The sequence below is a fragment of the Carassius carassius genome, chromosome 38 (assembly GCF_963082965.1).
Source record: "Carassius carassius chromosome 38, fCarCar2.1, whole genome shotgun sequence".
In the NCBI taxonomy this organism is placed as follows: Eukaryota; Metazoa; Chordata; class Actinopteri; order Cypriniformes; family Cyprinidae; genus Carassius; species Carassius carassius.
The window spans coordinates 22,719,259-22,733,583 of record NC_081792.1 but is presented as its reverse complement, the minus strand read 5'-3'; the positions used below and the strand labels follow the sequence as shown (position 1 = coordinate 22,733,583).

The 14,325-nt window shown below is 37.4% G+C and overlaps 1 protein-coding gene across 1 annotated transcript in view; it reads right to left on the bottom strand.

Moving 5' to 3' along the window:
- Nucleotides 1–14,325, bottom strand: part of LOC132119590 (protein diaphanous homolog 3-like) — a 312,651-nt gene that overhangs the window by 247,229 nt on the left and 51,097 nt on the right. The window contains exons 3-4 of the mRNA XM_059529685.1: nt 9,740–9,913; nt 5,472–5,576 (exon numbers count right to left, since the gene is read on the bottom strand). Coding sequence (XP_059385668.1) covers nt 5,472–5,576; nt 9,740–9,913 — 279 coding nt within the window. The remainder of the gene's footprint in view (nt 1–5,471; nt 5,577–9,739; nt 9,914–14,325) is intronic.

Sequence of the window (14,325 nt, the reverse complement as noted above, 5' to 3'; positions counted from 1 at the left end):
AGCTGATTTGTGCTGGTCGCTGAAGAAATACATCAGCTTTGTACTAGAGCTGCACGATTAATCGTTAAAAGATTGCGACCTCAATTCAGACACCCTCTCGATCTCATTTCTAAATGACAACGATTTCCAGAGTCTGTTAAACCTTTGACAAAGTCTTACCGGATCAATCAAATCTGTGTTCGCACTGCTGCTGACACAGAGAGCAGTTAGCATGTTTGGTTAAAAAAAACATTCACAAACGGTCTTTTCAACTACACTGTAATATTTCTGCCTTACAGTCATTTATATTATCACAGAAATACTGGGATAAAGTTTATAGTTCACATATAAACATCGATGTCTATATGGCAGCGATCAAAATATAACAAATCCCCTTTTGAAAGTTTTTGCATTGTTTCACCACTAGGTGGCGACAAGTGTCTTAATGTATTTGTCAATGAATGAATTTTTCATTCAAGAGAATAGTTCAAAAACGCTGATTCATCCAGTAATGAAACAAGGGAAATAGGTTTATGAGTGAGTCGTTGAATCAGTGATTTAAACAACTTTTTCATCATTCTAATATAAAAATGGGGGTTTAAATATATTATATATACACTACCAGTCAAAAGTTTTTGAACCATAAGATGTGTAGTTTTTTAAAGTCTCTTCTGCTCACCAAACCTGTATTTATTTGATCCAAAGTACAGCACAAACCGTAATGTTTTGAAATATTTTTACAATTTAAAATAACTGCTTTCTACTTGAATGTATTTTAAACTAATTTATTTCTGTGATGCACAGCTGTAGTTTCAGTATCATTACTCCAGTCTTCAGTGTCACATGATCTTCAGAAATTATTCTAATATTCTGATTTGCTGTTCAAAAAATCATTTATTATTATTATTATTATTATTATTATTATTATTATTATTATTATTATGTTGAAAACAGATGAGTAGATTTTTTTTAGGTTTCTTTGATTTCTATTGATTCAAAATTTATGTGAAATAGAAATATTTTCTATCACACTTGATCAATTTAAAGAATCCTTGCAAAATAAAAGTATTAATTTATATACTTGTGATAATGGTAATAATAATAATAAAAGAATCGTGGGAGAATCATGATCTCTATATGAGACTAAAGAAAATCGTGATTCTCAATTTATCCAGAATCGTGCAGCCCTACTGAGGATCTCTGGATCGGCTTTCACCATGGACGAAGCAGAGTCCAGCCCAGGGTCATCACATGTGGTTGCCGCAAGCCCAATGGATGCTCTTTCGTGGAATCCGCCGTCCTCTGCTCATTCAAGCCAGCTTCCGGTCGCTGTAGGCCTCCAGCCTCAGCTCACCCAAGGCCGCGGTGTGTGACGCTGTTTCGTTGAGAAAGCAAAACTACTTTCTTTGGCCTTCCAAAAGAAGACACGACTAGAAATTGTGTTTATATCACGTTTATAATGGGTTTTAATGGTTATGTCTAATCGCTATGGCTGGACAGGGCATCACAATATGTTAAGGAGCGCAACATTTCCATCATGCACTTGAGGTATTCAGCCAATCACAACGCACTGGATAACTGGCCAATCACAAAACATCTCACTTTTCAGACCGATGAGCCTTGTAAAAATCGACGCGTTTCAGAAGGCGGGGCATAGAGAAACAATGTACAGTATGTGGAAAATTAGGATTTTTTTTTTTACCTTAAACCGCATAAATACATTTCATTAAACCAAATAATGTTCTTTTTAGCAGCATCATATGAGCCCTTTAATAATCAGGCTCATCCAGACCTACAGTTTGGACGGTGGCCTGCTTCATGCATGTAATGTTTGTCATCTCTATTGTCCCTTTTTACAATGAAGCTATTGAATTGCAGAGCACATATTTTGAGTAGAACAAAAGCGCCACACTGTGAACGTAGGATAAATTTATCAGTCCCATTATCGTCCAAGTATTCAAAACCAAATAATAATTTCATGACCACCAATTTTGTGATATTTTGAAGATGACAAAAGTAGAATGGAACGATTAGTTATAGGTTAATCTTTGTAATTACAAAGCAAGGTATTATCCCACAAAGCAGATGAGGACATAAGAATAGCATTGATTCTGTGGATTCATTAATTTCAGCAGCATTTTTCTAAATATGTGACACTCACATGAACCAGGGGTCATAAATGATGGAGGTAGGAATTATTATGATGGTAATGAAAACATGTTTAGAGTTCAGCCTCCTGCTGTGTCTTACTGTTTTCCATTTACATCTCAAATGCAGTTGGTCTGTGTCACTAATGGAAGTATACTGTGACTAATTAAGGGATAAGTGTTGGTCTGAGTGTGTCTCGGGTATATATGCAGTCTGTCTTTATTCATTAGCTATCAGAACACGATGAGTCAACATCCTACATTAGCTCACATTGATAGTGTCCTGACCATCCACCATTTCTATAATCACTGCCAACCATCCTTACTGCATAAGTAGAGGCTGGTATGCTTATTTCATTTGAATTTCAATTGGAATGACAGTAGGATCCCAAAAAGACTAACATTATTTATATGTATATAATATAAAATATGAATAATAAAAATCTGCAAATGGTGTCGCCAGAGCCAGTCAACCCCAGAAGGTAAAAATGATTTCAAATTTGTTGTAATAAAGGATTTGTCCACTCAAATAACTTGTTCTTATTATTTAATTGAGTCTTTGTAACTAAAAAAAATTACTGTTTCATATATCTTGATATTGTCTGAGACAATTATCATACCTTTAAAATCTCATACCGTTACAACCCTACTGATTACATCATTAATAATAATATCTGTGACATGAATATGACAGTGCCGTGTAAATGCAAAAAGCGCAGCATCATTTTAAATCACGAGTTTAAAGTTTCAAGCATTCAATTTACACAGACCGACCCTCACACAGAGAACCTGCAATCATGCAGGATAAAACTGCAAGGTTTGTGAAATTAAATGTTCATTAGTCACTCAGAGATTTGTTTAAATTATATAAATGCGTATTTGCTTTTTTACTTTTTACATAGAAAGTATTATGTTTGCCTTTATATGACTAATAAAAGCAGAAAAACTTATGGGCCAGTGCAGATATCAGAAAAATGCCAAATATCGGTCGAGGCGATATACCGGTTGACCCGGCCCCGAATAAGCGGAAGATGGATGGATGGATATTACTCAAAAGAATTTATTTTGCCTCCTGTATTCTAGCATAACTATTTGCAGACTTGTAAACCACTTCTTGTTCAACCACTACCACAGCATTATGAGTTCATAAGTACACATGAGGAGGTTCAACGCCTCCCTCTCACTTCTGGACAAGAGAACAAAGGAGACAAACTAAAATGTGGGCTTTAGCCTGTCAATGTCTTCATAAAAGGCCTGCAGTTACAGATATTTTTATCAGGGCAAACCCACCAGTACAATAACAGACTTGCACATAGTCAGCACGGGGATGTGACAGCAAATGAACATGGAAACACGTGCACAGTGCCTCTGTGGTGATTCTGCACCTTTGCTTACTATTTCGCTGTTTAATAAAGACGCCTACAAATCTGACACAGGATCAGAGTAAATGACTGGAGCAATCCGAGATGTGACCTCCTATGGTCTTTAGTAGGGCTGGGTATTGTTCAAAATCTTTCGATCCGGTGCCAATTTCGATACCTCAGTTTCGATACCGGTCCCTAACGATACTTTTTTCGATACCATATGTTTTAAAATCCATTTCAACATCAACACAAATACATTAAACACTAAAAACTTTAATTTCTCACCTTAATTAAAACAAATTCTGGTAACACTCAGATAACATTATTAATACAACTAGTTGTGCTTTTTGGATAGGGGTGCGCCATTCAGGGGCGGACTGGGACCAAAAAGTTGCCCTGGACTTTCTGGCCCACAGCAGCCCACGCAAACGCCCCTGTTTTGATGTCAATCATTAATTTAATATTTAAGTAAACAGTTTGGGGATTTTAACCAATAGGGCAACTGATCCTCCATTGAAAAAAAAACAAAATAAAAACAGCAGCTGTTTACATGCTCATCAAGACACAAACATTCTTCTAGAACTCACACTTTGCATTCAGTTAGCAGATCCATACGAATAATGCATGAAATAGAAGTTTATAAACTCAAACGATAGCTTTATGTGCTTTACAGATGAACTTGAAGTCTTTATTCATTCGAGATGTTCAATAATAGATAATCTTTGGCTTGGTAATACAAGTTCATGATCCGATTAGTGAACCGATGATTCTTTTGAGTCAATCTTTTAAAATAATAATTTATTTTGTTTAACGAAACCAGTGTGGAAACCAGTGTTTCACAAACTGGATAGATCTGAGGTGCAGGGCTCGCAAAATCGTTAGCCCCATGTCCCGGGGCTATTGTGTTTTCCAGTCCGATGGGCTATCATGAATAGTGATGTAAAATTCCTAACTTAATTCGCGTTGTTCACTCACTTGAAGGGGTGAAACGGATCATAGCTGATCGTTTGCACTTGTTTCTAAATATTGCTGATTCAAGCGTTTTAAACAATTCGCGCGTGTTTGGAGCTTGCGCTCACTCATTCAAAGCACGCGCTGTGAGCAGCATTTCAGACAATGCCTGTACAGAGAATGAATTCATCTTTCGCGTATCTTAACTTCTGAATGAACATATACACACACAATTATATCAAAATAATTGTCTCTGTAAGTATTCTCCTAACACAGTCGGTTATGTTTTAAGTGAATGTATACAGTTGCCTGCTGCCTAGAGAAATTAGTTGTACCGGATAAATCTATCTCTCTCTCTCTGTTTTTTAGACGACGTGAAAGGGGGCGTGTTTCAAGATACGCAATGGAGTAGAGCAAACTAAACAGGGAGGGAGGGCAAAACACTCATCCAAACGCTTCATTAACATCGGCTTTGGTTGCAATACTCTTATCGCATATGTTGCACTTTGCTGACTCGGCATCCACTTTTATTAAGTGTAGCGACACTTTAAACACCTCTTTGGCATTGTAAAACGGAAACGTTTTGAGAAAAAACAACTAAAGTTGTGTTGTGTGACTGCGATTATCTTTGGAAATCCTCCCCGTCACGTGGTGGTGAACAGCCAATCACGGCGAATTTAGGTCCTTACATGCACGTATGCTACAAGCTCACACAGACAAAGCCGCTAGGCAAAAGAAAGAAAAAAACGTCCGCTTGGCTTTTGGAACGGAAATTTGGCACCGAAAGATAAATAATTTTTCGATACTCATAGTATCGAAGTTTTCGTTCGATACCATAAAGGCATCGAAAGTTCGGTACCCTGCCCTACTCTTTAGGTCAATAGAGTCCATCTTATTTAATTATCAGGGTTAGTAATGGAAATCCAGCATAAGAAAGCTCAAAGGGATGGAAAAGTAATCAAAGTATTTACTGCTCATCCTTTCAGGTTTATATGCTGGTCTGTGTGGATGCAATCATTCTTTGACTTACAGTTTTTGCAGCTGTGATGATGTACTGAAGGACCATTTCCCTTTTTGTGCTCAGGTCCTTCTCTCTGAGAGGCGCTTTCTTCTCTTCATTTAGATTCATATCCTCCTGAAAACAGACATGTAAAAGAAGAAAATCTTGTTACAAGAAAAATCCTTTTAAAGTTCTTAAATATTGTGACCTGCTTTATGAGTATCTACATCATAATGGCAAGACTTTTGAACCAAACAAATATCAACATACTGTATTTTTGCTCAAAAGAAAATAGCACTGAAGATGTGGTCTGTAAACTTAGCAAAGAGCAAAGAGCTCTTGCACCTTTTCGTTTCAATGCTCACATAAATCAATTCATGCCTAACACCAGTTCTTTTTTGAACTGCAAATAAATGAAACTGTAGGAAGTCAACCTCTGCTTGTGAATCCATCAGGCAGATATGCCTTCCCCACATCTTATAAACTAAAGCAAAGATTTTAATCATATATTTTTATTTTATTCTTTAACATGTCTTAAGAAAGCCATTAGTAATAAAAAAACTTGTATAAAGGTTTAATAAAAAATAAAAATAAAAAACACTGGGCTTTTAGGGTTGCAAAATTTGACCACCTAATGCTTGCTCATCATTTTAATGATCAGCATTTTACTACACTTAAAGGGTAACTAAACCCCTGGTCAGAGCCTGACTCCACCCACTGGGAATATTTGAAAAATGCTGAAAAGTGGGCAGAGCACAGCAGAGATACAGGGGACGTACCGAGGGCGGGGCTGAGTGCGTGGGGCGTGAACCTGAGACCCGCAGTGACGGATTGATTGAAAGCTGCTGTCAGAGTCGCTAAAATGGAGAGTGACTGTAGTGACGCAAGTAGCTTTGCAAGAGAGCGTTCATCTGAAGTAGAGGACTTTTCTCGCCCACCTTCACCTGAAGTGGAGGATGTCGAGGTGTCTGTGGCCTAAGCCATATCAATTCGAGCCGCTGGCTCAAACTGCGGTCTTAAATCCCGCACCGCGCCGCTTTTAAGCGCGAGCTGTGTGGAGAAGCCCATTTCCACCTCCATTGCGTTGAAGAAGCAATTCCGCGGTCTTCCATGCCAAGTGCATGCAACCACTGGCGCCTAATTTTAAAGTCTGCTGGAAAACTATGCAGTCCAGCAGTGCTGTCGCAACCAGCAACACTACACATACGTACCATCCTGACCACTGTACTAAATACAGATAAATCTACACCAACTTGAAGCTATCCTAACTGATGCAATACTATGCTACTAACTAACTATGCTTCTAACAATACTAACATTACACTAACAACTATGCTAATTCAAGTTTATCAAGTTTAATTCGGTCCTCACAGACAATCACAGACAATCAATCATACAAAAATTAACTACATAGGCTACACGAAATAATCTAAATAAGTATAGATAGATACTATAATATTCTATCCTGGTCATTATCAATACTCGCTATTCCAACTCCTGACTCACTTTTGATGGAACAAGATGGTTTTATACTGCTTAATATACTTAAGGGCGTGGTAGCTCGTACCAAGGGGCGTGGTGAGCTGGAAACTGCTTACATCACCTGCCACCGATTACGTCACTTGCCACCGCAACATCCAATAGGAAAAGTCAACTGCAGTAGCCACCGGTTAACCTGAAGAGGGCAGCACTGAGACGTTTTTACACCATATATTGTAGAATTAAGACTTTATACTCAAATGTCAAAAAAGTTACTCGAATCAATGAACAGCACTAATAAAGCCCCATTCTTACAGATCATTAACTAAAAAAAAGTTGGTTTAGGGTTTAGTTACTCTTTAAAAATGGTCTCAAATGAAGTCACATTCAATATTTTAGGGCATATAAGCTTTTTCTCATCACTACACACCTTTTCTAATATTTTTAACGCTTTAATCGATTAATATGTCTCAACGGTGTTCCAAAAGGACCCCTTTTTGTACTACTAGGTAGCTGTGGCAGTTATACGCAATCTTTTTACCACCAAAATTATAGATTTTTCTTTTATGCCAAAAATGTAAAGATCATGTTCCACGAAGATATTTTGTAAATTTCCTATTGTAAATATATACAAACTTAATTTTTTATTAATACTATGCATTACTTAGAACTTCATTTGGACAACTTTAAAAGGCGATTTTCTCAGTATTTAGTATTTAGATTTTTTTACACCCTCAGATTCCAGATTTTCAAATAGTTGCATCTCGGCCAAATATTGTCTTATCCTAACAAACCATACATCAATGGAAAACTTATTTAGCTTTATTCAGGGTGATGTATAAATCTCAATTTCGGTAAAGAAAAAATTGACCCTTATGACTGGATTTGTGGTCCAGGTTTACATATTTCAGAGTGTCAGCTACTGTTGTGTAGTTTTTCCATATATTTCCTGAAGTTTTGAAAAATTGCAATTCTGCGGCTATGCTGGGTTTCCGAGGGTTAAAGCTGAATCTAAAAATATCCCCTAGTTTGCGACAGGAGTCATTAAGTGTTTTTGATTAAATGAATAAAGGGCAGTTTTTGCTCAATTGTTATATGATTGGCTATTTTAAACATCTGTTTTCTATTTGGACACATTTTTGTATGCAGTTTTGGGAGATCTTTTGAAAGAAAATAAGAAAATCTAATGGGCCAATTCCTAAAAAGAGTAGAAATTAACAGTGAAACAGAAATGAGCATGTTCATAAATCTGAACCTGTTGTACTGCTAAGACAGACATTGGCAGGTATATTTGGCAATTTTACTTCCCAGATTACTGAAGCAACACATCTTGTGCCAAAACAAACTAGCGCACTGCACTTCTCAAACTCACTATCTCTGACAAAGACAGAGAAAAAAACTAGGGTGCATCCATGGACAGTTTACAACTACCATCAACAGATAAAATGGGCACAGAAATCTCAACGCAAACAGAACAAAATTGATTAGCAACAGTCCTAGTGTCCTCCAGTCTTATTTCCCTTTCGCCACAGTGCTCTCCCTTTCTTCCCTTTTCTGAGATGAGAGATCAGCAGAGCCGTTTAGGATTTCACTGATGGGTTCACAGGCGTGATGCAGTCCTTGTGTGTGAGAGAGAGAAAGAGAGAGGAGGATGCTGGGATAGGTGCGGACAGGGCTCAGAGCAGAAATGCATTCATTACCACCATTGGCCCTGTCACCTCTGCTGGCATGCTCATGTATCTAAACTCGTACTTGCCATGACTAATGACTGCGTCTCTTCCCACGTTATCCTCACTCTTCCTTCTCTTCCCAGCAGTGGCTTCTCCTGTCACTCAATCCTGCGCTCGAAGACGCTGCTCAACTGCCAACACCACCTCCACTCTTAGAAAGGGCACCAACGGGGACCTCCATACAATAGCACTAACGCAACGGAGAACTGTACAATGTTTTTAAATTATACTTGTGAGAAATTTTATGAAATGGATGTGCTAGATGAATCTGGGACAAGTGCAATGGAAGTCAGTTAACTTCCAACAGCTGCAGAATTGTTTTGATACTGAAAAGTGTATAAAAGTTTTTTGTGTGTGTGTGTGTGTGTGTGTGTGTGTGCGCATGTGCATGCGCGTGCGTAGGCGCGCGCATATGCGCATATATATATATATATATAGAGAGAGAGAGAGAGAGAGAGAGAGAGAGAGAGAGAGATTTTTTTCAGAAACCTGAGTGATTGAGAAAGGTCAAAATGTTTGTAAAGTAAAACTTTTTACATTTAAATTAAAGTGCATTAAAAATTATTTAACAGCGAACAGGTTTACTATAAAATTATTTTTGTTATAAATGCTTATTAGATATGATAATGGGCATTATGGGCAAACTATATTGTAGGGATGATTTTATTTTTCTGTATTTTCTTTTATTTACAACAAACTAAGCTCCTTGCAAACATTTGTCAGTGACCGTATGACATGTGTCCAATACGTGATAGTGATTAAGTGTTTGAGTGTGTATTTCCTCGTCCTACTATGAATACAAACTGATTGAGGTCAGTGACCCATAACAATCCATTTCATTATGAAAAGGTTGTGTTTCCTCAAAACATAATTGCAAATAAACCTCTAGTGATTATTGTGGTTGGAAGGTTGATAAAGGTCACTGAGTAGGAAAAATAATTACCTGGTTTTATACATGTCCACATTAAGTAGACGTGTACAATAGCATGAATGCAGAGCAACAAATCCCCCACTCTCACAGAATGTTTATTTCCATTTATGTATGCGTTTTACAACACAATTGATGTACTTTTATGCATCTTATCTTACCATCATTTTTTCAAAGAGGGCAAGGATTTCCTTCTCTGATGTAATCTTTGTAGAAAGCTCCTCAAATTCAGAGGAAGTGGACCAGTCACCAGAAGAGGAATGCTTTGACATGTGGGAGAGGGGTGGCCGTTCCTTTTTACAGCCAGGGATCCGGATACTGGGAAATCTGTCCAGCTAAAAGAAGAGGAGACATTTGTGAGAGTTGAGTGAGACTGGCTCAGAGATAATGATTAGTCTGTTGATTTTTTTTCTCCATTTAAATAAGCATAAAGAACATACACTACCATTCAAAGCTCTGGGGCAAGTAATTTACAATGTTACAAAAGATTTCGATTTCAAATAAACGCTGTTCTTTTGTTCTTTCTATACATCAAAAAAAAATGCTGATCCTGAAAACTTTAAAAATGTATCACAGTTTCCAAAAAAAAACATTAAGAATCATAACTGTGATAATAATAATAATAAAAATAAATGTTTCCATGAGAACTAATCAGCATATTATAAAGATTCTGAACGATCATGTGACACTAAAGACTGCCTTAATAACTCCTGAAATTCAACGTTTTAAAATATATAAAAACAAAAAACAATTACGGTTTTATAAAAAAGTAAAAATTGTAAATATTACATTACAGAAATAAATGTTTCAAACAAAAAATCTTAAAAATCACTGAATTATAAAAAGCACAAAATCACAGACTGTGGCAAAAACACTGATTCCCCCCTCATATTGCATTATTTTTTCATAATAATATTATATGTTGTTATTATTAATTATTATTATTATTATAATTAATAACATCGTATTATCATTATTATCACTACTCCATCCCCGGAAGTTTTTCCATCACCATTATAGTTCTGCAGACTATAATAAAGGGTAGCACTGCACAAACTTCACAACAAATCTATAAGGCACAGTGGTCTTATACATACCTTCTAATGGCCTCAAAAGACCAGCCTGAACTGAACAAAAGTTCAAAAGCTTTCAGAACTTTCTCAAACACCCACCTTAGCCCTGTTAACTTTGTTTATGATCAGTTATAGCTTCCTTATTGTATGCAGACTTTCATTAGAAGACTGTCAGCTTCTCATTTACCATGCCTAACGAACAGAGTGTCTGGGGAGACAGTTTACTTGCCGTCGATTTATATCGAGGTGGTGGGCCCCCGCATCACACAGATAATGATTTCCTAATTAGATTAGATTTATCAGAAAGCTGTTTTCTCTCCCTCTGCCTGTGGGTGCAACGGGGAGAAGATGGGCGATTGAGATGTCAGTGTTGGCTGAAAAGGTGGGTGGTTTATTTTTAGGGGCCGTGCCCCCTTTTTTTCGAGGGGCGGGTGAATTAGCTGCAGTTATCTTCGGGAATATTTCTCACCAATGCCACCCACTGCACATTATCTCAGTGAGAAGGAGAGCAACACGCTGAGATAATCAGCAATGACAATGATGTAAAATTAATTAAACACAAGCAGTAGATCAGAGTGTAGCTAGCAACTTCAGTGCACAGAGCCAATGCAGGGAGCAAATGCGTGGTGTCTGATACCAAACGACACCATCATCTGTCTAATTTGGTTTGATGCTACCCTAAAGCGTCTCTTCGCTACATTGAGTGATGGCACTGATCAGTTTAATCACAGAGATTCATCCCCAGTGGAGGGAAGAAGCGGTTTGCTATCCTACACTCGTTAGCGGTGAATAGATAAATAAATATGTTCAGACGCTACCTCGATAACAGCAACAGGCATCATACTGTAGCCGACGCTAACAGATCTAGATGATGAAGTGCTTTTCAGGGCTTTTTAGGCGTTTATGAGTGAGTCTGCACCTTATTTTCATGCAATCTCTCTCTCCCTTTCTCGCCAACAGACACTTTGATGTTACTAATGGCTCCATGCCCCTCCATTCCACTTTTGATCACTCCACCAGACCCCTCTTCAGTAATTCAGCCTCTCAACACCAAAACGCATTTCTACCAGGACCAAACATCAGACCTCACTTGGAAAAAAAAAACTCCATTAACTAAGGATATGATTCACTCATTAAAACATGTCCTTCACCATTCTGGAACCCCACAAAATCCAAAGAATACATCTGTTAAGTAAATGCATTCATATTATTTGTAATTGGAACAAAAGTTAACTCAAAAATAAACATTTGGTGAAAACATATCCTCAAGTCACACATTCAACATATTTTACTCTTCAAACAACTAATACAAAAGCAATAAAATAATATTAATTATATTTTAGTAAGTATTGTAAATATATAAATTAGAGCTGAAACAACGAATCGATTTAATCGATTAAAATCGATTATTAAAATAGTTGTCAACTAATTTAGTCATCGATTCGTTGCTAAATAACTTTTATTTGCCGTAAGCGGCTCATTTCGTGCATATTTCAAATCTGCGGTGACCAAAGTGTGGCAGTAATGAGCCACCGGAGGTTTTACTCAGCCAGTACAACAGGAGAAGTAGCGAATAGCCAATAGCTGGCCTTGTTTTATGTCACGTGCTTCCCGAACAGCGTCTCTGCAGCCATAGACATCATATGATGTCTATGTCTGCAGCATTCAGCGTGATGTGGGAGTACTTTACATTGAGCCTTTAAAAAAAGAAGAGTAACCTGCACTACTGCACTGTTTAAGGGGACGTTCACATATCGCGTCTTTTGCGCGCTCAAGTTCGTTATTTCCAACACCGCACCGCATCGAGTTAAAAACATCTCAACTTTTCAGAATGCAGCAACCGCACCGCGGGTCATGTGACAAGAACTAACCAATCAGCTTCATCCTTTCCCGTAACAACGTTAAAAGCTCAGTCAAGATGAAAGGAACAGCTGATCATAGTTGTATATGGATTTCCATTTTGAAATAAATTTAGTAGCAGAGCTACTGCAAGCGATTTTTTGAGCTGCAAATCCATTTATCCTTTGCTGAAATTTCCGCGTCTTCAAGGAGAGAGCACGTCATGGTTGCTTAGCAAAGGCAGACGCCTCAGGGGCGCTTCTGCGCGAGCGCTTTGGAAAGAAGGAGAAAGCGGTGCGCCTAGCGTTTTCCACGCGTTTTTAGGCGCGATTTGTGAACGGCCCCTAAGACTTTCATTTGTGCAGATTCTCCAGTACAATGTTGTTTGCAAATGTTTAGTCATAAAAGCTGATAACATTGCTTTTTAACAGTTAACATTTAAAGCTTTACAAACATGTTCTGTGATCAGTTTGTCGTTTAACAGTTCAAAATTCAGTCGTGCAGCCTAATTATGACTGAATGAGAGAGGTAAATGTAGATATTTGAAATGCACTTTTTTTTCTAAGTATTATTCACTGCTCTTTTTCACACAGCAGGTTTTTTGTGTGTGTCCTTTTTTTTTTTTCTGGACAACCTTCTGATGGATTTTACTTTAAATTGTGAGTTCCATTCAGGTTTCATGCCATTGGCACTTTTTTTGAAGGATTGTTTACAATTTCACAGCAAAAGCTATAAAGCTTTTTCCCAGTAAATAATAAAATACAATGTACTGCAATTTTATTCTGTTTTATCCTTATTCTTCGTGAAAATATGTTCGGAAAGATTCCTTAATAAGCTTTGTTCAGGATGTTAAACTACTTTAGGAGCTCTAAGGACTGCCATGGTGAAAACATTATTTGAAATCTTGTGAAATTTGCTAGAGTATGGGTCAGTGTTCTGATTGCAGAAGAGTTCGACAAAGGATTACTAACACAAAACAACTCCAGGTATATTTTTGATGAGGATATGACAGTGCAAAATGGTTAAAATCTCTTAAATCTATGCTGAATGATAAAGGCCATTTATTAATAATTTACTTGGGGGAAAAATGGAAAAAACTAAAATATAAGTACATAAACCGATTAATCGATTAATCGTAAAAATAATCGACAGATTAATCTATTATCAAAATAATCGTTAGTTGCAGCCCTAATATAAATTGCCTAGACCTACATACAAACACTACGTTCTTTAAAAAAAAAACCTGTGACGTCATCTATGTTTACATAGATTCAAATTCACTGTAAGAGTTAACAGTTCGCGCTTGGTAATGATGGCTGCGGCTGCAGTAAACAAAGTGTTCGCGGTCACTGTTCAAAGTCATACAGGTTCGGGCACCATAATACATCTAAAAATTTCATTAAAACACATCGACACCGCGTGGCACGAAGTTCTGTAAAAACGGTGCCCAGATCTTTTACCATCCCTTCTACCGTCTAGTCTAAAACTTAGAAAATCTATTGCACGAATCGATTGGACCAACCAACACAAGTTTCGAAAATGAAAATAGGAAATTGTTTTTAACGGCCTTCTCTCGGAGCGCGTCCAGTTTTCTTTCTTTTTTTTTGGAACACGCGTCACACAGCAGCTGCAGCTTCGGACACACGCATAACAGCAAATAATACTTCTGCACAATGTTTCTCTTTTTACAACATAAATGTGAAATCTGCCGGTATTCAGTCTCATGCATACAGATACAGATTCGGGCTAGAATCGCAAACGTATGCGATTTTTTGTTGTTGTTGACATTTCTAATCGTTAACACAGCCATGTTGAAGCCTGCAGTAAATGTTTTG